The following is a 25,242-nucleotide window of genomic DNA, read 5'->3' on the forward strand; positions in this document are numbered from 1 at the left end:
CTGACTATCTTTTTTTTTTTAAGTTTATTATTTATATCTCTTTGTTCAAGCAAATTAACAAGGCAGGACACAACTGTGGTACCGCTTCAGCTGATTTTTTCAAAGATAATTTGTTTGAAGGAAACCCTGGTAATCCTAAGGGATGCAGTTTATGGTACACTACTAGGAACTTTTCTTTCTTAATTTTCCTACTCCTCTCCATCCACTGGCTCCTTTTTGCAAGCCTGGTGAGCTTCTCTATCCACACAGATGCAGCTCTTTGCAGCAAGATCCAAAACAGAGCCCATGCACCAAGGCAGGACAGTTTGGAGAAAATATAACCTTCCCTCCCCAAAAAACCCGCCTCAGTCTAAATAAATAGGCAGTCATGGGCTACATAAATAAATGGTTTAAGGGCAGGCCAGAGGCACCAGCAGTTTGCCAGAGCTGACAGTTAAAACATCTTGATATTTTTTATAGCCACTGGAACTGCACAACCAAGTGATCCCCAGATCTCAGCAAAAATTTAAGGAGAAGCAATTACTACAGTAGTCTGGCAGGATCTGAGCTTGAGGCCACAAGCCCCACAAAGGAACCCAGGCCAGGAAACCTCTCCCACAGGTAGATGCTGATAGATGCTCCTCAGTCTTTCTCATGGAGGAAGGTACAGAGCCTGCCCCCACATCATTAGCACAGCCATGCATTGCTCCACAGCCCAGGATCATTAAGGACTCTCTGAAAACAAGGTCAAACAAAAATTAGGGATTAAAAAAAAAAATTATCAGGTTCTTAAAAGTTCTCTTTGACAGTTATAGACTATGCATCCTCTGAGAATACATGCTACTTGGACTAAACAGAAAAAAAATGAGCAGAAAAATGCCAGTTTTTAAGAAATCTCACTGTATTTGGGGTTAAGCCAAGACACTGCCCTGCCTTGGCATTGCAGAATTTGGACGTGGCACACAGAACCAAAATAGTGAGGGCCTGGGGAGACCCTCACAGAACAAATGCAGCATCAACACAGGCACAATTATACTTAATGCAACATAAAATAATAGTGCCAACAACTCATTAAAAATATTGGCTCTTTCAGGAAACCTCCTCATTTGATGGTGAAAACTGAATACTGTTTATGGAAGATGAGAATTACATGTGTGTAATATTATTGCATGTATGTAATACTATTAATCTGACACAAATTACATTGAATTAGCTGACTGAAGCTGAAGTTTTATGAAAGCAGGTGGTAAAAATGTTGGCTGCTGGAAAAATGCATTGTAAACACCTGTTCTTAATCTCCACAGCAGAAAAAAAGTAGCCTTTGTTATCCCAGTTGCTACCGGGGCTGGGTGGATGGCTGGGAACAATTATTCAGCCTTAAAACTGCAGTTTTGGGGGTTATTTGCTAAAGCACTCATAGTTGTCAAGTCTTTCGTTAATAATTTCTTCTAATGAAAGGCGATTACTGGAACATTTGTAGAAAACACAAAGAAATAACCAAGACCAACATAAAATAATTTACTTGATCCAAAAACGTTGTGATTTTTTTTTTCAGAGGGTCACCCATTAAGCTACCACGACCCTCGAATGTCTGTACTTTTATATTACCACATTACTCTTTGGGGAAAACAAGACAAAAAAGCAACAATAACAAAAGCCACAAAACCAACATCAAAACAAACAACCCCCAGCCAAAAAAAAATTAAACCAGACAAACCCCAGACAAACATGTAAACAAACTAAACCCTGCCTCAAAGGTTTGCCTGACCCATACCAAGAGCTCAAGACATCACTAATTCAGTTTTTAATATTGCATTAAAATTTCACCTTTCCAATTACTCACAGGCTGCCACCTAAAGGTGCAGCTCTTTCGCTGGAGACCAAGCTGGTGAAGGTGGACTGGCTGGCAAGTGGACTAGTTCATCTCCTTTCTACATTCTTTATGGAAATGATGTTTAAAACACTCCAAAACTTGACAGAAATCCAGCAAATTTTCCTCTAGCAGGAAAAGTTTGCTGTCTAATTAGACCCTAATAATAAACAAATTATAAACACACTTACTTACTCACTCCTCTTCTTTGGCTTGTGGAAAAAGCAAATTTCTTCTCTTGTTCCTAAATATATTGTCCAATAATCATCTCACAGGAATGACCAACAACTTCACAAGAAAGATAGTCCCTTGTACCTGGTTTTCCCTTTGTGACCACAAATGCTCTCCCGGGGCAGGCAGGGCAGGGGTTAACACAGGTGATTCTCAGCTGCAATTCATCACATTCTTCAGGTTTCTCACGATCTTTATTTGATGCATTAACAAGCACTACCTCTGATTTTAACATGAACTAAATTTCTGAATAGCAGGACAGCAGGTAGAACAGGATAAATCCAGCCTAAATTTTAAGAAATCGACTGAACTCTCTGGTACACACAGAGCAATTCTGCTCAAGCAGGCTCCTTTGTGGATATTCTGAACTCCACAGGATGGGCTTGAAACCACAACAAAACAAAAGCTTTAAACTCGCAGCAAGGGGTTTAAAGGGAAACAATAATCCAAAAATCAAAATGTTGTGTTTTTTCTAGCATAAGCACACAGGTTGGCCAACTGGGTCTATGGGTCCCCAATTTTTTCAGCATTTCGAGTTCAGCTTTTGACCTGCTGGTTTAGTTTTACATTTTGTCATGATTTTTTAAACAATAATACCATCATTGTCTAACGCTATCATTTTTACCTTGTTTTCCATGCAGTATTTGCACACTTGCAGGAAATCTTTTTTTCTTTCTTTACTATTTCTACATTTCCATTAAGTTTTGCTTTTCCTCTTGCAATTTTTTTACTTTCTGTCTTTCTGGGATCCTCCCTCAGTGAGACCAACTGCCCATTGATTAATAAATCTTCCATATAGCCTTGGTTTCTTGAAAAAATAATTAAAATACCCATAAATTAAGAGAGTATTTACCTGTCTTTGCTCAATCTCTGCCACAGCTCGTGGGTTGGGAAAAGGAAAGGGCACTGCAAATAAGGCTAGGACACAGTCGAGGTCGGGGAAGCAATGCCCATTTATTGAGGGAAAGCTCGGACTTATATAGGGTAACTTGGGGGTTGGACTCAGGCGAGGGGAGGAGAGAAGGATTGACAGGTAGGGACTAACTGAGATTGGAGGGTATAATGAGGTAGGGTGGAGACTATGGGTATCTGGGGGAAAGGACCAATGAAAGCTACCTCTGCACTGCGGCAACCAGCAACCAATCACAGGCAGAGGAGCGGGAAAGCAGGGGAGTAAACAACTTTAGGCGGGAAAACAGTGAGGGGAGGAAGGAGACAACATGGAGGATTTGATTTTTAAACAACAACTGGGGGTACAGACATATAGATAACTCCATAACAGCGAACTGGGGGAAACTGCAAACAACCAGGGATAACAGGGGAAACAGTCCAGTCCAATGGCAGCCTCTGAGGGCTGCAAATGTCCATTCCTGAGTAGCCTTTTCAGGCTAAAGTGTCCATCCGGGGGTAAACAGTCTTTTAAGATTCATAGACTCTCCTCCACGCCTGGAACCGTTCCCATTCCTCTCGTAGTTGGTGGTTTTCGTCCCCAACATCTCCCCCTTCTTTGTTTTTTGAGGCCGCGGCGACGTTGGCACTTATGGTTGAAATTAGGGACTTGCGAAGACAAACAACAAAACAGGGTAAACAGACACATAACAGGAAAATAACAGAAAGGGCAAGGATGCACATTGTTATAATTTTCTTAGACCAATTAGGCAGTGCCGGTATGTTCAGCCAATCGAAAAAGTCTCCTAAGTCTCCTTCTTTGTCTTTGTGAATATCTCGGATCAGGCTCTTGAGCTGGCTGATGCTTTCGTGAATCGATTGAGCATGATCTGAGAAATTCATGCAACACATCCCTTCGAACTCCTGGCACCCGTGTCCGTGTGCCAGGAGCAAGAAGTCGATGGCCGCTCGGTTTTGAAGACTTACCTCTTTCAGTTTCTGGGTGTCTTCTAAAAGGCCCTCTATCGCCTGGGTGGTGGCATTCGCCTCCTTGGTCAGCCAGCAACCAAGGTGGGTTAAAAGTGACAAAGCGTGTGCCGTACCAATCCCAGGGATAGGGAAAGACGCCCAGAAATTCTTCATCCTCGACCAGATGTGGATGCTGGAGTCGCAGTCCGCCGGGAAGGGTAGAGGAGGTGGCATCGTCACAATTCCAGCACCCGCATGTGGTATGGCGTATACAACTGGAGACTGATTTAAATTTGGTTTAGTTTTGGAAGGGGTGGTCTGAGGCTTGGGTGGCTGAGGTTTGGGCTCCGGAGGGAGCCTCCACCCGTCCACTTGCCTCTGAACATTTGGGAACCACCCCTGGCGCCGAATTCGATTTTTTATTTTTGGAACAGCCAATTCATTCTCGCTTTGGAGGGACCTTTTAATTTGGATTCTAGGAAGGATCGCCAAATCGGTTAGTTGAAACTTCGCCGGGTTGTAAAGGGCCAACTTTCCTACCGTGCAGGGACCCCCTTCCGGGTAGGCCCGAATACCAGGCCATGCCCGATCCCCACACAGCAGGAAGTACCCCTTTGGCAGGCGCATGTTCCGAGGAACATGCTCCGTGGGGATGGTGGTGACAACAGACCCATTACACCATGGCGAAGCGGTCCCTTGGTACAGGGGTTTTGAGGGAGTAACATTAAAGGGAGTGAACAAAATAGGTTGAGTATAGCGGTGGAACATAATACAGGCAAGGGTAGGGAGAGAACCCAACAAATCAATCTCTTGAAAGGGGATATCAACGAAGGTGAGTGCCGCGATCGCCTGGGCTAGATTGGGGGAGTTGAGGGGCATCGCCCCACGGACTCTCGTCTGTGAGACGAAAGCGTCCCAGTCCCTTGGTGTTATAGGGACTCCCACGAGGCATGTCCTGAATGGACTACCTGCGCTAGCCAAGGACAGACACAGGGTGTCTGTGCCCGTTGCCTTGGCCAGCGTTACCCATAGATTTTCTTTGGGCTGGTCCATCCAGGGCCTCAGTGGGATGGGCGCGACGAGAGGAACGGTTCTGGTGGAGATGATGACAATGATGGCGTGGAGGAGGATGGTCGTCGGCTTCATGATTTTGTTCTTTCTGATGTTTCTCCTTGATTCTGTGCAACTTTGATTCTTCTAGCTGGGACCCACTTTGGTCCTTCCGGACCTGCAATACAAGCGTAGCCCTTCCCCCAGGTGATCAAGGGGAAAGGGCCCGTCCATTTTTCTGTGAGTGGGTCCCGATACATGATTTTTGCTTTCAGTGATGATAATTCTGGTGGGTTCAGACTCGTCATAAAATGTTTTTGTGCTGGACTTCTGTTTACGTGAGTGTTATATTCCTCCAGCAAATTCAAAAAATTTAAAACATACATTACCTTATCCAATCGTTCTTGGGGAGTCAGGCCCATACTCCCCCTTTTTTGTTTTTTAAGCAGATTTTTGATATTTTGGTGGGCACGCTCTACTATGCCCTGTCCTGTGGGATTATGAGGGATCCCAGTGGTATGGTGCACCCCCCATTCTTCAAAGAACCTTTTCGTGTCTGCAGACACATAGGATGGTCCGTTGTCAGTTTTCACCTGCTTCGGGACTCCCATCCTTGCGAATGCAGACAGGAAATGTTTCTTGACATCACGACTTTTCTCACCAGGATGCGCGGTGGCTACAATCATTTTTGAGAAAGTGTCAATTGAAACATGAACGAATTTCAATTTTCCGAATTCTGAGATGTGTGTCACATCTGATTGCCAAATCTCTAACGCCGCCAGGCCTCTGGGGTTAGTACCTTCAGGGGTAAGTGGCGTGAAATTCTGACAATCAGGACACGTTTTTAGGATTTCTTTGGCTTGAGAAATTTTTAGACCGAATTGTTTGTGTAGCGATCGCGCATTCTGGTGAAAAAATTCGTGGGACAATTTTGCCTGTTGGTATAAATTTGGGGTGACCACCATACCTGCCAGATGGTCGGCACGCTGGTTTCCCTCCGCCACAGGGCCTGGCAGAGTAGTGTGTGACCTGGTGTGGACAATGAAAAAGCCGAATTTTCGGACCTGAATCAAATATGCCAATTGGGTTAATAATCTGAATAAATTCTCATTTGAAACTTCTTTTAGGTAAGAATTTTCGATCCTTTTGACCACACCAACTACATAGGCCGAATCTGAAACAATATTAATTGGTTCACCACTGAAAATTTTGAAGGCTCGCACAACTGCTGAAAGTTCCACAATCTGAGGGGAACCTTGCACTCTGTGAATGTCCTGCTGCCAATTGCCATTTTGTTGCCAAACAATTACAGCGTTGCCGGTTCTCCCTGAGCCATCGGTAAAAATGGTTTTTGCATCTTTTATTGGCAAATTTGACTGAACAATTTTTAACTTGAGCGGAATTTGCATTAACCTCTGGATAAATGGGCACGCCGGGAGATGCAGCCGAATTTCTCCCGGGTAACCCCCAATGGCTATTTGAAAGTCTGTGGAGGTTTGCAGCAGCTGATCTAGATGTTCAGAAGTCAGCGGAAGATAGATGAAATTTGGTTCTTCTCCACTGAGTTCTAAACACCTAGTGCGGCCTTTGAAGATGACTTTGCCAATCATTTCTGAAAGAGTGGTGATTGTCTTGCCGAATTGATGAGGGAGGAATATCCACTCCCATAAACAGAAGTCCTTATTGTCGTCGGTGAATTGACCCAGCAGAGCTAGGGGTTGTCTCTGTTCTCTGATGATTACCAAGGAGGACGGCAGCCCCTCCGTCCTCCTACATGATTGCCTCTCTGAAATTTTTCTTTCGACAATGGATAGGGTCTTCTTTGCTTCGGATGTTAAAGAGCGGGGAGAAGATAGGTCAGCGTCTCCTTTGAGCAGCTCGAAAAGTGGGTGCAGATCACTGGTTGTGATCCCCAGCACAGGCCTGACCCAATTGATGGCTCCTAGCAGCTTTTGGAGGTCATTTAAAGTTCGGACTCTGCTGTCAATTTCAATTGATTGTGGTTTGATTGTCTTTTCTGTAATTTTGAGTCCGAGATACCTCCAGGGTGCTTCCTTCTGGACCTTTCCAGGGGATATTTCCAATCCTTTGTCTTTTAGTGCCAGGATTGTAGAATTTAGGGTCTTATCAACTGCCAATTGAGTCCTCGCACAGATCAATACATCATCCATATAATGGAAGATGATTGACTGTGGAAATTTCTGCCGAATTGGCCTCAACACTTCTGCCACAAACATTTGGCAGAGTGTTGGGGAATTTTTCATCCCCTGAGGAAGCACTCGCCACTGATACCTGCGGTGGGGTTCGCAAGCATTGATGGCTGGGACTGAAAAAGCGAATTTTACCGAATCAGCCGGATCTAAGAATATGTGGAAGAAACAGTCCTTTATATCAATTACCACTAGGGGCCATTCAGCAGGGAGCATGGATGGTGATGGCATTCCCTGCTGGAGGGCTCCCATTGGTTCAAGGACTTCATTAACTTTGCGCAGGTCCTGGAGAAATCTCCAGGAACCTGAGGATTTTTGAATGACAAACACTGGAGTGTTCCAGGGACTGGTGGAAGACTCCAGGTGTCCTTTGGCCAATTCTTGATTCACTAAGTCATTTAGAATTTGCAGCTTTTTGGTAGGTAGGGGCCACTGATCAACCCAGACTGGAGTTTCAGTTTTCCAGCTCAGTCTGGGGAGCTGCAACACTTCAGTGACCCCACCTAAAAATTTTGATCATGGAATGGGGAGCTTAAGGTGAGCTCCCACTGTTCCATGACGTCCCGTCCCCATAGTGTAATTGGAATGTTTAAAATGTACGGCTGGAGAGAAGCTGGCCTACCTTCTGGCCCGTAGATGGTAAGTGCCTCCCTGCTCCTGACCGGCTGCTGGCTTCCTCCCACTCCACTGACCCGCACGAACGCCGCCTGGGTAGGCCACTCGTGCGGCCAATCGCTGGAAGCGAGGATGGTAACGTCCGCTCCCGTGTCCAAGAGGCCCTTCACCTTGATCTGCTGTGGTTGTCTTGGCTGTGGGTAATAAATTAGACATGTGAGCAGAGGGCGAGAGGATTGGACCGTAGTGGTCCAGAGAACCTCCTTCTGGTCTTCTTCCCTCTGCTCCTCGTCCGGTGATCGGACACACAGCAGATCTTCGGTGGCGACCATCTTGGCCACTGGGGAGCGCGCCTCCAGCTGGATGGGAGGAAGATGGACAGTCAGGTTAATTGCGATGTTATTATCATTCAGTCCGGACAGGAGGGTAGGCACTATGCTGATCCCTTTATCCATTGCCGAGAGATGTGTGACAATTAAATAGGTCAGATCAGGGTCTACATGGGCGGATGGTTCAACTTTCAACAGGTGTTCGGAACAGGTTAATTGTACAGTGGAACCGCTAGTATGTAGAATTGTCCACTGAAACAAGGCATTTTGACCCGGAACTGATCTTATTGTCGGAGGTCCGGCTGGGAAGCCGTGCGCAGAGCAGAGCGCAGTTGGGGGGTCACTTGTGTCATCGCGCTCCCCCGGGCGCTCTGCTCCTCGTTTCCCGACTGTTCCGTGTCAAAATGCCTAATGTCCGGGAGGGAGGAAAAGGTGACCCGTCGCTTTAGGTTTCGCGAACGAGGAGGAGGGAGAGGTTCGCCGTTAATGTCTGTAAGGGAACGGCAGCTGGCTGTCCAGTGCCGCCCCTTTCCACACCTTTTGCACACTGTTTTGGGTAGATTTGGTGTGGATGCAGACAGGCGAGGGCAATGCTTTTTAAAATGCCCCTTCTCCCCACACTCAAAGCAGTGATTTGGCCCTGTAAAGGCGGCAGCCAGTAGGCGTGCCTTATGGGATTGGGAGCCAATGTTTTTACACGCCTCTATCATTTCTAGAAGAGTGGGATTTTTGAGCATTTTTAGAGCTCTTTGGCAGTCCTCGTTGGCCTTTTCGATCACTAATTTACTAAAGAGAATTTCTTGGCACTCTTTTTGTGGGACTTGCCTGGCAATAGCCTCTTTAAGCCTGGTTATAAATTCAGTAAAAGGTTCTTTTATGCCCTGGTTAATCATTGTGAAGGAGGGGGTCGGCACATATGCGTCGGCCACCTTCTTCAGGGCTTCCAATGCCAATTCTTTGCTGATCTCTAACAATTTAGGGTCTAATTTTATTTGATCCCCTCTTCGCGTGTATCCTCCTTCCCCATAAAGCATGTCTACTGCCTGCCTGGGGGGAAGACCTCTCCTGTCCATCTTGTCGTTCACGAAACCTATAATTCTTTTCCTCCACTCCGCCTCGAACACGGAGGCCTGCACGGTGGTCAGCAGGCCCCCCATGATCGCCCGTATGTCAAAAGGTATTAAGGTGTACGCAAGAAAGAACGATTCCATAAGTCCGATGGTGAATGGGGCACCCAACCCATACTCGACAATGGCTTTCTTTATGTCCTTTAACATCGGATATGAGATGGGGCGCCATTCAGGGGGTTTCCCCTCCTCATAGTAGACCGGGAAGGCCTTTAGAAATTCAATGTCCTGGGCACTCGCCGCATCCTCCCGGAAGGTTTTCCAAATGTCCGGAGCGGTGGATTGCTCCTCCGGGAGGCATGGTGCCCAGTGACAGTCAGAGTGCGGATGGTGACAGGCGGGGTAGGCCTCGGTGGCTTGGGCCTTATGGGCGCAGCCATCTTGATGGAAGTTGGGTGTGGCCTTCGCCCTGGCCCCGCCCACTGAACCCCGTGGCTTCCGGGAGGGAGACGGCTCGGGGGAGGAGTCGGAGGTGGCGGAAGCGGACGCGGAAGAGGATCGGTCTGGGGAGGGGCTCCGCGCGCGGGTGTATGGGGGCGGAGGCGGAGCGGTGGGTGTTACTCTAGAGTCCCGCCTCCGCTTCTCGCGCTTAGAACTTTCCCGCGCTACCAGGGGCCCCGCCTCCTCGTCGCTGTTGCATCGCCGCGATCCCCTTCTTCGCGCCCTCCCGCCATTTTGATGTTCTTCATCTGACTCCTGCCCGCCATTTTGTGTGCGTTGATGTCTCTTCCTTCTCCCTCCCTTCTTCCCGGGTTCTTTAGTGTCCTGATCGGTGTAGTGAGTGTCCGTGTCTGTATAAACAGTGTCTCTGTCCGTGTTTTCATGGCTTTTCGGTGTGGTCTTGGAGGAGTCGGCCTCTTGGATGTTACTGCCGCTCTTCTTGTTCATCATTTGGTGCTGTAGCACCATCAGAACAAGCCTCCAGGCTATCTGCGCCTTTTTTGCGAGCCGGTCACCTCTTTCGCCCTCTCGCCACAGCTGGAAGCCTATATTCTGCCACTCATCAAAGGTGGTGTCATCGTTAACATGATGGTGGTGGCTATCCAGCCATTTGGCGAGGGCTTTTGCTGACTTCTTATCTAGAGGGTGACCGTGCTCGATGATGAAATCTTTCAGGCGCCTATAAACGAACTTCTGGGAGGTGGAGAGTGTGAGTCCCATGCTGTTAATCGGTCTCTCAGCACTCTCAGGTGTTAATTCCTCCCTTCAGTTCTTTGTTACAGGGGTGGGTGGTGGGTGAGGAGTTAGGATGTCCCCCGTGGCTCACCTTCCGTTGGTGCGCGGCTCGTCGGACTCCGCAGGGTCCTCAGCCGTCCGCTTCACAGGGGAGAGCTGGCGGTGCGATCTTCTCTCCTGAAGATGTCGCCGAGCCCAAGTGCAGGCACAGGAGTTCTCTTAATATAAGAGACCTCGACAGTGCCCCACGTTGGGCGCCACTTGCCACAGCTCGTGGGTTGGGAAAAGGAAAGGGCACTGCAAATAAGGCTAGGACACAGTCGAGGTCGGGGAAGCAATGCCCATTTATTGAGGGAAAGCTCGGACTTATATAGGGTAACTTGGGGGTTGGACTCAGGCGAGGGGAGGAGAGAAGGATTGACAGGTAGGGACTAACTGAGATTGGAGGGTATAATGAGGTAGGGTGGAGACTATGGGTATCTGGGGGAAAGGACCAATGAAAGCTACCTCTGCACTGCGGCAACCAGCAACCAATCACAGGCAGAGGAGCGGGAAAGCAGGGGAGTAAACAACTTTAGGCGGGAAAACAGTGAGGGGAGGAAGGAGACAACATGGAGGATTTGATTTTTAAACAACAACTGGGGGTACAGACATATAGATAACTCCATAACAGCGAACTGGGGGAAACTGCAAACAACCAGGGATAACAGGGGAAACAGTCCAGTCCAATGGCAGCCTCTGAGGGCTGCAAATGTCCATTCCTGAGTAGCCTTTTCAGGCTAAAGTGTCCATCCGGGGGTAAACAGTCTTTTAAGATTCATAGACTCTCCTCCACGCCTGGAACCGTTCCCATTCCTCTCGTAGTTGGTGGTTTTCGTCCCCAACAAATCTCAGTCAGCTACAGGGGAGAAAAAAAACCTAGGGCCCGCATCCTACAGTAGTAAAAAAAAAAATAATTTTTTTTTCTACTCTTAACCTGTTTTTAGACTCTTTACTTGCCTTAATAGAGGTAGAAAAATATAAAAATGTAAACTCTTCTTTGCAGTTAGTCTAAAACTAAGGTGCATATATCCAAAGCTGTGGTTTGAAAAAAGGCTCTTGACAGAGGATTTAAATCAATTCCCTCTTTGCCTTCCTTACATTTCAAGCATCCAGAAATGCTCTGGATGAAAACACTAACACCCTTTTTCCAGGTCTAAGAGAAGTGGATTTTAGGCACATATTCAGGTGCATATGCCTTTGTCATATAAATTTAAAACTATCTTGGAGAAAAGAAAAAAATATTGTTGTCTACGTAGTTGAAAGAGAGGCTTGAAGTTGAATGAGAGGCACAAAGAAACAAGGAAAGAAGTTGTCCACACAATATTCATAAAGGAGAAATTTCTTTCCAACCCATGCTTTGCAATGCTAAGGCTGTCCTGAGAGCTTTGCTAGGAAAATCTAATGTCTAGTGTTCCTTGTCAGGTACATGTTATTTATATAGGCTGGAAAAGGTGTTATTTTGGACGACTCATCATTTATGACAATAAGACCACATTATTACAGTCATTTAATTGGAATATATTTCTTATTACTGATAACACATCCATTTCAACCAAGACTGAAACCCTGAGGGTTCAATGAAAAAATCTTATCCATTTCTTTACACCAGAAAAGAAATTGGATGTGGCAGACTTCAATTTTTAAACTAAGTGCCTCTTTAGGGAAATGTGAGTAATGAGACATAATGTCACAAAAATCCTGAGCTACAGTAATGTATGAATTTTTTACCATGATCTAGCATTTTAATTCAACATGTGCTTGTAACCAGATGTCCTTGATTACATTTTGCTATGCTCTTAAAGAAAATCTATATAAATTTAGACGTAAAGTTCCAGAAGAGAAAGATATTTTGCAGGAGGTTTTAGGATTTGGGAGATGAAGAGATGTTTTCTGTGTTTCTACCTACCTGTTTACTGGGAGGAGGTGAGAAGTAGCTCACACTACACTGAGGAATTGCTGTTCCAGGATGAATGAAGACCTCCAGAATAAAATCCCAGTGTTCTTGTCTTCCCACCTGCTTTTCATCCTGCAAAAATAGACTCCAGGGTTTGGCCTAGAGTGTCTTGTGAAAGCACTGACTGTAACCCACACTGCTGCTTTCCCATCACAGCAGCCAATTCTGCTTCCTGAGGTTGTACTTGGCAAAATTAAGCTTATCCTACCTTTCTCTTCTTTCAGTATACCCTTAGCCATATTTGTATTAAAGGTCACTTTGTATTAAAGGTCACAAGTTTTGTTGCTGAATCTGTGCCCCCTGAAGAAGGTAGTCACTAAAGATCACTTTTGGAGGCACTGGAGATGTTGCAGTTTAAGTGGGATTTTTGTGAATGTTCCCATCATAGCTCACATTTCAGCTTCGCTATATTTGTTATAACAGCTCCAAGGTACCTGAAAAAACCTGCTACCTCCTCCTCTCACTCTGGGAGCATCTACAAAGCAGAGAATAAAATTCCCAGCAGGAAATCACAGATTTGATGTGTCAGCTGGGACAGAGTTAATTTTCTTCCTAGTAGCTGGTACAGTGCTGTGTTTTGGATTTGCATTTGGGATGAAAATACTGCTGATAACAGACTGATGCTGTTGCTGAGCAGTGCTTACATTAAGTCAAGGCCTTTCCAGCTTCTCATGCTGCCCTGCCAGCAAGGAGGCTGGGGGTGCACAAGGAGCTGGGAGGTGACACAGCCAGGACAACTGATGTCAATGGATCCAAGGGACATTCCAAACCATATGGTGTCATCCTCAACATATAAAGCTGCAGTGAAAGCTGGCCAGGAACCACTGCTCAGGAATTGGCTGTGTATAGGTCACTGGGTGGTGAGCAGCTGCATTGTACATCATTATTTTGTACATTTGAATTCTTTTATTATTTTTCCTTTCTTTTCTGTCAACACATGAATTATACATTTTTCCCTTCCAGCTCTCTTCCTTCCCACACTGGGGGGAGGAGTGGACAAGCAGTTTAGTGCTGTTTAGCTGCTTGCTGGGTTAAACCACACCAATGTGGCAGCAGGAAACGCTTTGGACTTGCTCTGATTTTTGTGTGGAAGCACACAGCTTGTTCTTTAGAGGGCAAAGACTCCTGAATCACAAAGATGGCTCCTACAGTTGTCACAATCTTCTGTCATGGTAGTATTTCTTTGTGGCAGGGAAGATTGTACCCTGCTAAACATGCAAAAATATTTCACTAAAGTTTCTAGAATTGTAATAATGTTCTTTTGTTACAGTCAGTTGTATCAGACTTTTTCACTCAGTTGACTAAGGCCAAAAAGCAGTTCTGTGATGTTTTGTCAAATGTGAACTTGCTTGATTTGGTTTTTGGTTGTTTGTTTGTTTGTTTTTCTTTACAAACACTGAGCTACAGCCTTTACTGGAAGAGGGACAGTAATACATAAATCAAGGAACTAATTTTGCAATAGAAACATTTGACAGCACACCATTCTCTGATATTGAGAACACAACAGATCATAACAGTTTATAGCATTATTAAAAAAAAATTACAGAAAGATGGGTTCTTACCCTACTAGGAAGAAAATAAAAATGTACACAAAATTAGAGTGGGGAACGAGTAAAAAATTGACTCTTTAGTATCCTGCTCAAATTAGAGTGTGGCCTGGTATCTTAATGTTTTCCAGACTTTCTCCCAGCAACGGATAAAACATGTAATGCTGATAGCACAGTAGATATATCAACAGTCAAGCTAATCAAGTTTTCTCCTGTTTTGTGTAACACTATTTGCATACTTCCAGGGAATATTTTTGCTTCATTCACATTTCTACACTTCCATCTAGTTTTGCTTTTCCTTTTGCAGTTGTTTTACTCCCTTTCTGGAATCCTCTCTCAGCAAAACTAACTGCCTAGTGAGTATTAAATCTTCAGTGTAGCCTTCATTTCCTGAAGGAAGGGAACAGGCAGGCAAGGAAGGAGTTTGGGAATTTTGGTTGCTGGATAAGATTTCAATGAATAGTTGTCACACCAATATTGCATTACTGGTTTTGAGGAACCAAGAGAAGATGTCAACTGCTGGCAGTCCCCGGGTGTTTCTCACTGAGGACAGGTTAGTTATGGAAAACAGAAGCAACAACCAACTCTTGTAACTTAAATTTAATTTAAATGCAGTCTTTGGTATTATATTGCTATAATCACTCTAAAGTGCCTTTTTTACCATTTTTGAGGCTGTTTGTGACCAAGACAGAACTTCACTAATGTTATAGCTGACATTGACCTTATTTGAAATTTATGAAGTAGCATTATCAGCTCCTTCATTCTAGGTTCACAGAATTAAAGCTGTATTGATGTAAGACTGTGCCACATTGCCTAGACAAAAAATCCCCTCCCTACCCCCCCTCCCTTTTTTTTTTGCCTGCTTAAAATTGTTCTACAATACTTTGAGGAACACATAAACAGGGAAAGAGATGCAGTATTCATGTATCCTATAAACATAATCAAGAGAAGAGAAAAAGCATGTCCAACCACTTGCGTTACAAAGAAAAGTTAACTACCTGAGAGCTCACACTTCACAAGAGGCCTTGCTTTAGTGATTCTCCAGCCATAGTTTTTACAGAATATTATCTTAATTAGCTCTCTAGTTAAAGATCTTTTTCAGTGCTCAAGGCAGCTGGCTGAGGAAACACTGCACACTTCATATGCAGTTAGAGATGCAAAAACTTGAAAACAAAAAGTATCTTCCATAACAAAATACTCTTCTTCTTCAACAACCTCACAAAACATTTGTATTAATCATGGATTATAATACTCTGTTCATGAAAATTAGAGATTAAAAATAATTTTCTAACATGAATCTATACTCCAAATATTATTTATTTTGAGTATCTGGATAAATGTGCTGTAGAAGTATGGATCACAGCAACTGGATATCTACCTGTGCTTGAACACACTGGATCAAGCCATTACACCTCAGATTATTCCATGGAATTAACATCATCTAAAACTTCTCAAGTTAGCTCCTGAGTCACATTCTCACAGAAATCATTTCATGCTAGTAAAGAAGAAATGGTAGAGTTCCTGCCTGGGTAATAAAAGCCAACAGGTAACATCAGCGTGAACCTGTCAGCTTCCCTCTTCCCAGCCTCTGTATCTCTCCTGTAGGACATGCACATGGACAACCCGGAAAACTGCCAAGCTCCTGCCCTTTCAGAAGTGGGAAAGGAAGGTAAATTCTTGCCTGCTTTGCCACAAATGCAATGTTATAGCTTGTCCAGAAACTGTTCTCTATAAGTGATAACTTACACGGACATTGGGAATTGGCCAGATTACATTTCATTCCATCTTGAACAAAAACTCTTTCTCTGGAGTCTCAAACAATCCTAATTAGGCAGTTTCAATAGGTTTGCTGTGATGACTTTGTACAAACTGGCACCTATCTGCAAAAAGTGGCACAGAAGACATGATTCAAAACATCCCTATATTCCTGGGTTTGAAATATTTCAGGAGAATGCGATGCAAATGAGATATGCAGAGAGCAACCAAACAAAGATTAAATACTTCTATTTTTAATTTCCTGGAAATTAACTGATATGGGACACACTGGAGAAAGGAAACCACTTACATAGTGAGAAGCACGTATTTAATTAAATGCTTTGCAAAGATACATGAATAAAGCTGTGTGCATGACTTTCTTTAGGGATAGCCCCAGCTGTTTATTTTTTTAAAAAGAACAAACAAAAAAAAAAAGTGGAGAGCACAGATGCAATAAAGAAACAAAAAAACCTAAGTAAGTTTGTACCCACATACTTTACAAAATAAAGCATGACAGAGGTACAAAACATTCTATATACTGAATGACCAACAAATAAATGCACTGTAACATTGTTCTCTCAAACACCATAAGCTTAACAGCTAAGCTCTGAAAATGACATTGACAGTAAGCATCTTTATTTCATCAGCCTTCTATAGTCACTTAGCACCATCACTTTTTTGTTGGGTTTTTTCTTTTTTTTTTTTTTTGCCCTGCCTGTCTCCTTTCTTGAAATAACAACAGAAGCATAGCACCTTTTAACATCTAAAATATAAACAGGAATATTAATTGCATCCCAGCTTCCAGAGATGAGGTAGCTCATGCTAAGAAATGATGGAACTGTCCTGGCTTGACAACTCAAGGCCAGAAAGTCAAATTACTGGTGATGCATGTCTGGATGTCAGCTAAAACCAACGAATTTCTAAACTTCCTTTATTAGCAATTGGTCTGGTATACATGTGAATGGTTTGCAATGTACAGAAACTGGCACCATATATAAGACATCTCTATAATTTGATATGTAATGGCTTCTTAGATGGGCAAGTACCGGAAAATCAACAAGTTTTTGGTTTAAGATGTATTTTTAAGATTAAGGATTATTTAATGGAATTATACCGATACATTGTGAGAAGTGAAGTCTGGCCTTAAAATTTAATATGTGGGACACCCCTACTGAAAACTCACATTTACCCCAGTAGTGTTTTTACTTCATAAATTAATCATGGCTGTGGATCTCTCTTCTGAGCAGATTTACATAAGAAAGTGCAGGAAAAACAATACCAAACTAAGATGATCTTGCCTGAAGGTTTTCTTCTACAAAAGACACAGATTTCTGTGAATGTCTGTTGTACCAGCAACCACAGGAAGACAAACTGGGATAGAGGGAGTAGGTATGACTGAAATACAGCCAAGGGTTCACAGAAGTGCTCTACTTTTCTGTTATTCAGTACATATCAAAGCAAAAGAAATAATCCTTAGAGCTTTACATAGTCCCACATTAAAACTAACTATTTTGAGTACCTGTAAATTTCAAAATTATTTGAAACGAAACCAAGGAAAAAGATTCATAAGGATTCATATTACTTTTAAAAGGTGGTCATTGATCCTCTTAAAACTGTACTGTTGTACTAAAAAGTTGGTTCTAATCACTTAGAACGTTTGCAAGTAAAATAAATATTCAAAAGGAGGCCGGGCATTTCGAAAGAGCTGTATATACAATGCTGATCCAACATCAGCCATTACTTCAAGAGTCTCAGGATTAACTTCAATCAGTCTAAGTCCACGTGTTTAGTTGCTGCTGTTGCTTGGGTAGTGTGGTAATTTCCCCCCTTCCTCTTACACGAAGCAAACTGGCCCAACTTCAACTCCAAATTCCTGGTCGGTGCCTCCAATGTCCACTGGTGCAATATCTATGACAGGTAAGCGCGCCACGTTCTGCGTCCTGTACTCAAAAACAGTCTTGCCCACGTTCCCATTACGTTTCTAGAAGGAAAAAAGGGAAAAAAATTAGGCGTTAGGCCATGTCAAAACCAGCCCAAATTCCAGTGGTGAGTCAGTTGTCTGATTGCTCAGAAGGATCTCAATGTAAGTTTGCTGAGCAACACCACCTGTACCGCACCTTGGTTATTTTGAAAGGTAGAGATCTTGGTCTCTTGCTGTTACAGTAATGAACAGACCTGTCAGGCTGAGACAACAGCACTGGTTTTTCTTTATGCTGTGTAAGTCTCCTCTGTGTGTTAATATGCACCTGCACACATCACTACTTCAAAAGACAGAGAGCTCTTAATTAATTTCAGGTGCAAAACTAAATTCAGAAATATTTGCCAGTGTCTTGTACTTGGCTGAGGCTGCTACTGAACATGAAAAAATCTACTACTGTTGCTGGTTTCTATTCTCACTAAGAATTTTGGGGGGGGGAACATTTCCTTTTCAACTCATTGGAGTACTGAATGAGTACTGTGTAGTCCAATGAGTATTCCAACTCATTGGAGGTCCCTCCACTGCCCTGTTACAATAATCATACCCATCCAGCAGACAAAATATTTGTGGTTATCTCACCACTCTGTGTGATTCCGCACAGAGGTAAACAAATACTGGGAAATGCAAAATGGCAGGATTACGTATTTCAGTACACTCATTAAGAAGTAGTAATTTGTAAATATTCTCTAAATAAATGCAGACTTCTACTACATAAAGCTAGAATTGTAATAAAATGACTATTTGATCAGTTACTTCTGCAATTTGTGACACAATTCGGCAGCATTTTAACTACTTCCTTCTATAGATTTTTTTCTAATTCAAGAAAGAACTGAAAAGGCACAAAAGTCCTGTTTCTCCACAGCAAATGGCAAATCCCTCAAACTTACAGAGCAGCTGTCATGCAGAACAGTATATCTGAATCGGCTGTTTCCCTCTGCTTTGATCTCCAGGTCATTGGCCCCTTTCAGAATCACAGCTCTTTTCAGGTTTTTCGTCTGGTCATCCATGTACCCTACGCTGTTTTTACAAAGGTAGGTGATATTCTGGGAAGCTTCCTTTGACAGGAGGCGCAGGAATGTCATCTGAGTGACAGCTGTATCCCCATACACAAACTGTGAAGATGAAGAAATAGGTCGACTTACATTACATTAAAATTCATAAAGAGCTCATGAATTTTCTAAAATCTGTCATTATCATACCCCTTTTCAGACATAACTAGCAGAAGCCCTATTACATAAAATCTAAGAATGATTTCTTTTGTAATTTGCTACCAGGTGAGGACAAAGAAATGCAGGCATTCTGTTACATGGATAATTTTGAAGAATTTTGACTGTAAAGCTCAGCAATTGAATAACCCAAAGGCAGTTGGGCCTCCACAGAAATGCCAAGTTTTGGAATGAATTCTGCCTTGTTTCTGAAAGGGGTTCTTCCCTATAAAACATTGCATTAAAGTAGCCTTGAAGCATATAAGAAATGTCAAGCTCAGAAAACCCTTTTACAGAGTACCTGTTACACTGCAACTTTAGCAACTTGTTTTGCATTTAGAAGCATCACAAACAGCCCGAGTTTGACTACATAAAGATAACCATACATTTGCATATGGTTTTATCAACTAATCAATCTTCAGAGAAGTCTGACAAATGTTTTACGAAGTGCCACTGTTTCTACAAAAACAAGCAATTTTTCTATCAATAACAAAAATGCTAAAATTCTTGAGATTTTTTTCCCTATCTGTGCACGTTTCATTTTATTCATGTGTTATGAATCACTGCAACATATAAAAAACCAGTCAAGAGTGACTAAAAGTTTATACATTTCAGTGAAACCAGAGAAGAAAAGAGAAACTCTTGCTGATTGACACTGTCATAATCTATAAAATATGGTATCTCTATTGAGCAATCTTGGACACATTTATTTTTTAGAATCCATAAGGAGTGCATACAACTTTTACTCAGCTTATATTATTTGTTATCAAACCTGACAGTACATCAAAAAAATGAATTTTTTTTTATAGCAAGTATTCCTCAAGATCATTTATTCCACCAAAGAGCATCTGACCTACAAAACCCTTCTGTGTAGCTCTGTAGGCAGTTAAACATCAACTGTGATATCTTGGGTCATGGCAAGATCTCCTGAATTTGATAATAAGTGAAAGCATCTCAAAAAAGCAATCAATATCACATCTGTTCTCAATATCATATCTTTCTTAACTGTTGGAATTCTGAACTGTTTTCAGTAATCCAGTCGATAGCAGCATTTTTCTTTTACACACCAAATGCTTAAAGATAAAAACTCCCTATGAAATTACAGTTGAAGACATTCTCTGTGTTTTTGATAAAGTAGGGAAAAAATGGCAAAAGCTGGTTAATTAATTATATCCTTTGCATAGGATAAACTTCTGTTATTTGTCAGGATCATTAAGCCTAATTTCCAAGTTACCACAGAGGGAAAAACCCAACAGAAAGGTGAGTGGAGTTTTTTTGCCTACAGATTGATGCATTCAGCATGGATCAACCTGGCACATATAACAATCATACTTTCTTTAAAAACAAATCTGTAAAGTAAGTTTTGTTATTTTTAGCAGTAAAGAGTTTTCTGAAAGGAAGAGCAGAACTCAAAACAGTAGAGATCTGGATCACATATTAGGGTAAAAGTACACTTCTTTTTAAGGACAAGATAGTGATTTAGTAAAATAGGTTGCTAGAGAAGCTGATGGCTTTGGGATCAAGAGAAATAAATCTATTACAGCAGTGGTCCACTTACAGGCAATCCTGCCTCAGATGCACTTGCAATTGCTGTTCCCAGCTGTTTCCTGTCTTTACTGTATGGTAATAACAACCAGTTGAATATAAGTCAGTCAATCAATACTTATAATGTTCTCACTGCAACAGAATCCACTCAGAGTGGCAGATGAAGTTCTAAACCAGAAGACAATAAGTTTCACAGAAGCCAACTCTTAATATTAACTATACTTATTTACCTGTGATCCCCTGTTCATATCAAGGCCATACCAAACAGGCTTTAAGTCAGATGACCTGCTGGCCCACCACATTTTGCGGGGCACAGTAGATGGGTTTGCTGAAATACAGGTCTCTCCAGTGTCCATGTTGCAGTACACTTTTATGGCATCTTCAACACATCCTTGGTTAGGATCAATCCAATATTCACCTACAAAGAACATAAAATGTGCCTCTATTATATTATAAGGATTCTTGAAATAACTGGGAAGACATAAGCAAAAGTATGTTGCAACAGCGCAAAAGAGGCATATGTTTCATTAATCAATCCAAACTGTGTTTTGATGTGTGCTTCAGATACACACTATAATGTTGCTCCAAGATACAAGTTGATCAGTATTTCTAACATTTAAAACTGGAGAATTCACACTTGAAAGCTGTCTATGGTTAAGGTTTTTTAAATTCATTGCAAAGCTTCTGAACGCTCCAAGTATATAAAGAACACTCAGTGGCCAGAAGACATTTTTCTCCACATATGAGAAACTGATGTCAGCCCCTCCTAAATATTGATGTTGGAAGCAAAGCTTCAGGAAACAGGGCAAAAGATGGCAAGGCCTACCACAAATTATCTCTACCTTCCAGTCTGTTCTGATTTATCCACCGATAATCCATGTAAATTAGGGAAAGCCCTAAACAGCATGTTAGTGCTTTACCACCTATGAAGTGCCAATATGAAATAACAGCAGAGAATTCTGGATGGAATGCACTTACAGGCACAGGTAGCACTTTGAGCTAATAGCAACTAAGCTATTAGTTACTATTATACTAAGAGCTATTAGTTAGTAGTTATTAGCTACTAGTTATTAGCTACTAGTTATTAGCCATCAGTTACTATTATACCATTATAGCAACTAAGCTATTAATAGCTATAAGCTATTGAGCTAATAGCAACTAAGCTAATAGCAACTTCCAGCCCACAGGTAGCACTTTGAGCTAATAGCAACTAAGCAATTATTCCCAATTGGCATCCCAACTTATCTCTGTCATCATATGAGTGCTACTGCACTTATTTTAAAATACATCTGACTAAATACTGAACAACTAAATATGGGGTACATCAGAACATATACTTCACTGGTAAGAGGAAATAATTTTTTGAGAGATATTTTCAAGCTCCTATTGTGAATGTCAACTTAGGCCATCAAAATCTGTATTAAACATGTTTTTTCCAGTGCCCAAGTGTATACTGGAAGCAAGACAACATCATATAGACCACGCAAGATGGTGTGTTTATACTCACCACTCCTCTTGGAGGGGTGGCACAGCTTCAGGTCATCACAAGTCCGTGCCGGGTGTTTCTTTGAGCCATCCGGGCTGCGCATGGTCTCAATCTGGCTGCTCAGTGACTTCAGTGTGGCGTGGACTCCTGGGTCTGTTTTGTTATGGTCATCTGGGGCTGCTTCATCCTCGGTAAACTCTGGTAGAGGATCTGCCATCGCGTCATCGTAGTGTCCCATAATGTCACCAATGGCAGCAGTGAGGTGACCTGGTGGTCCTGGAGGGCCAGGTGGACCAGGTTCACCTGGTGGACCCTAAGGTTCAAAACAAAAAGGTAATAGAGGCACAGTAGAGTAAAGACTATGCAAAATGGCAGCTGTGATGGATTGAAATATTGGTAATGTCTTAAACATTGTCAAAACCACAGAAAGACTTTTTGTCAAACTACAAGGAAGGAACTGCCTCTCTGCCACCACTGAAACCTGACTGGAACTTGGACCGTGTAGGGGGACTTGAGATAAGACTGTTGTCTAATCATCTGAAGTCTGAGGAGAAGTAAACAAGGCTCAGGGAAAGACAAAGTATCTGTGTTAAGAAGCAGCCCTGGGCTCAGGGGGTGGTGGTGGAGAAGTGTTTTGGGTGTGTCTCTCCACACTAAACTGAAGGAATAAACACCCACACCCCATCCCCCCCCGCCCCCTGCTCTTGGAAGGCCACATGCGCGCAGGACATTCACATGAGAGGCAGCTGAGCAGGGGTCATAAACCATCAAGGACCCCCAAAGAGCCCCCCCAACTCATTCCTGAGGCCTTCCACCACCAGAGGACTGCACGTGATCTGTGCGAGGTAACAAATCCAGAGCCTGTCACAAGAGATTGCAAAGCTTCCCCCCCACCCACAGGGGACGTGCCAGGCATATCCTGGATGTATATTTATCCACTGGACTCTATGTTTTGTGGGAAACCCTCACCACCAAGAAGACCAGAAGAACTGGACCGACGGGACGCCAACAGGTTACATGGAGTGGAGATACTACTTCTGTTTTAATCTCTCTCTGTCACTCTCTTTTTTTCTTCTCCCCCCCCCCCCTTCCTGTTTCTTTCTCTCTCTCTGTCTCACATTTACCATTAAATAAACCTCATACTATTGACTTTGGCATCTGGTCTCGTTTGTGACTGAATTGGGGTAGAGGCATTTCTAGTAGTTTTAATAACCAGGTCATAACAGCAGCAAAGTCAGCCACTAAAAAAACCCCAGAACTTCAGGGCCAGTCACCCTCACGCACAGGGAACAATTCAGATATAAACAATTCACCTTTTTCAGGAACAGAGGTAAGAGATTAGAACCACATATGAGGCATTCTCTCTGCTTCACATCCTCTCTGATTGTCTTAGTGCCTTGCTCCACTTTTTCTTACTCCTGATTTTAGACTCAACAGCTGGAAAAAGTCACCAAGGAATGGCCCCCTCACTCCTTTTTTTTTAAGCCATCTGTCCCTTCTTGTTCAAATCTCTGCCTAATAACTTTATTTCTTGAATTCCCAACAGCTGTAAGTGATTTTTAGAGCAGTCTAAAATTCCTACTTCCCCTGAGATGCCTCAGGCACATTTTCAATTAGTAAAATTTGACACTGCAAACATCTTTACACATATGCAGCCCAGTGCTGAGCTTTCTGGCCAGAGAACCCAGGGTTTCTGTGAGACAGAACCTGCATCATCCTTCCTTGGAAGAGCAGGTGTTTTCCTGACTAAGTTTTTCCAAATTAAAGGTTGTGAGGTCCTTCTGTCAACTTGGATTGTGACACGTGGGGAGGTAACTGAGTCTTGACACAGAATGTGTCTAATAATAAGCATATCTCCACACACAAGCTCTTCTTTGGCAGCATAAAGTCTGTAACATACCTACATTTGAAGTTTGGTGCTCTGGTGCATCAGATAGTGGATCAGAACTGACATTTCCTTTGAGAGTGATTACTTCAGAATTCACAACTAGCACTCCAAATGCTTACTTACAGAGCACACACCCAAACTAACACACACTGTGTCTGGCAAAGGAATTCTTAACTTTTATTTCTTGCTTTTTGGTTCCAATACACAGTTGTGTGAAATCCACTGGGAAAAGCAAAACTAAAAGTACTGGTATGTGATATTTCTTGTACTGTCTCTTTACACAGGTGAAGCACCTGGAGATATATTATATTCTCATGCTCTGCCATAGACTCTTCATTCAGGTCTTGGTGTCTTGACAGAAGTAGAAATACAAATAATTGGCAGAAATTCAAATGAAATAGGGTGAATAATGAATGGAATGATAAACATCATAAACATGGGAAACAACATGTTTTACCAGGCAGAAAGACAGCAGAAACTGCCTTCTTTGTCTTGCTCATTATTTTGTTCCATCTCTTCCACTTCTTCCCGAAAATAAATAACACCCATTTTTTAATTCTTCACATGATCATCTAGATCACTCGTTTCTCAAATTCCTCTCGTTTTCTAACTTGTCTTCCTTGGAATAGCCTAACTACCATTCTGTGAAAGAGTACTGCAAATCGGTAAATGTGGAATACGCCTGGGGTGTTTAGCAAAGGTTTAAGACTTCTTCCAAAATGGTCAAACTAGTTTTCATTAGTTGTAAATCAGCTAATAGACCTCAGACCAGGCTGAAGGTCAGCTGGGCTTAGTGTTAGAGTTGGGGCTGTTTATTTGGACTGAAGGCACAACGGAGTGTGGTGATGGCTGTGCTAACTCAGTGCCACCCTTGTGGCACTGCCAGCTTTGAACTGCTGCTGATTCCAGACACCAGCTGGCCTATGCTTAGGCCTGAGGTTTAAGGACCCAGCTGGCCAAATGGCCATGTTAAACTACAGATCCAGCAGGATCCAATGACCTAACTACAGAACTAGCCCCAGGCTGGTCTAAGGGGAGCACAGGTGCATGAGACTGGGATGATCACAAGTGCAGAAGATGAAAATGAGTAAGAAATGAGCCCTTCCAATACACAGTAACCCTGGCTGTTTGTTAGAGAAACTAGCACATTTATTATTTGCCTCGAGCTCGTGGATGTTTGAGAAAGTGATGTGATGGGCTGTTGAACAAAGCTCATTATTCGAAAGTAACCTTTTCTCTCCATGTTCCCACCAACTTACCTCAGGTCCAGCTTCTCCCACAGTCCCTCTGACACCAGGAGGCCCAATTGGCCCAAGAGGACCAGGATTTCCATCTTTGCCAGAAGGACCAACTGGACCTGGAGGACCCTAGAAAATACAGGAGAAAGCAGAAACATAT

General features: G+C 42.9%; 1 protein-coding gene across 1 annotated transcript in view; it reads right to left on the reverse strand.

Moving 5' to 3' along the window:
- Positions 1–16,114: 16,114 nt before the first annotated feature.
- COL5A2 (collagen type V alpha 2 chain) overlaps positions 16,115–25,242 on the reverse strand; it is a 102,572-nt gene continuing 93,444 nt past the window's right edge. Inside the window, exons 50-54 of the mRNA XM_032692783.1 lie at positions 25,104–25,211; positions 21,978–22,269; positions 20,701–20,888; positions 18,608–18,832; positions 16,115–17,723 (exon numbers count right to left, since the gene is read on the reverse strand). Coding sequence (XP_032548674.1) covers positions 17,577–17,723; positions 18,608–18,832; positions 20,701–20,888; positions 21,978–22,269; positions 25,104–25,211 — 960 coding nt within the window. The 3' untranslated portion in view covers positions 16,115–17,576. The remainder of the gene's footprint in view (positions 17,724–18,607; positions 18,833–20,700; positions 20,889–21,977; positions 22,270–25,103; positions 25,212–25,242) is intronic.

Source organism: Chiroxiphia lanceolata, chromosome 7, assembly GCF_009829145.1.
Source record: "Chiroxiphia lanceolata isolate bChiLan1 chromosome 7, bChiLan1.pri, whole genome shotgun sequence".
Classification (NCBI taxonomy): Eukaryota; Metazoa; Chordata; class Aves; order Passeriformes; family Pipridae; genus Chiroxiphia; species Chiroxiphia lanceolata.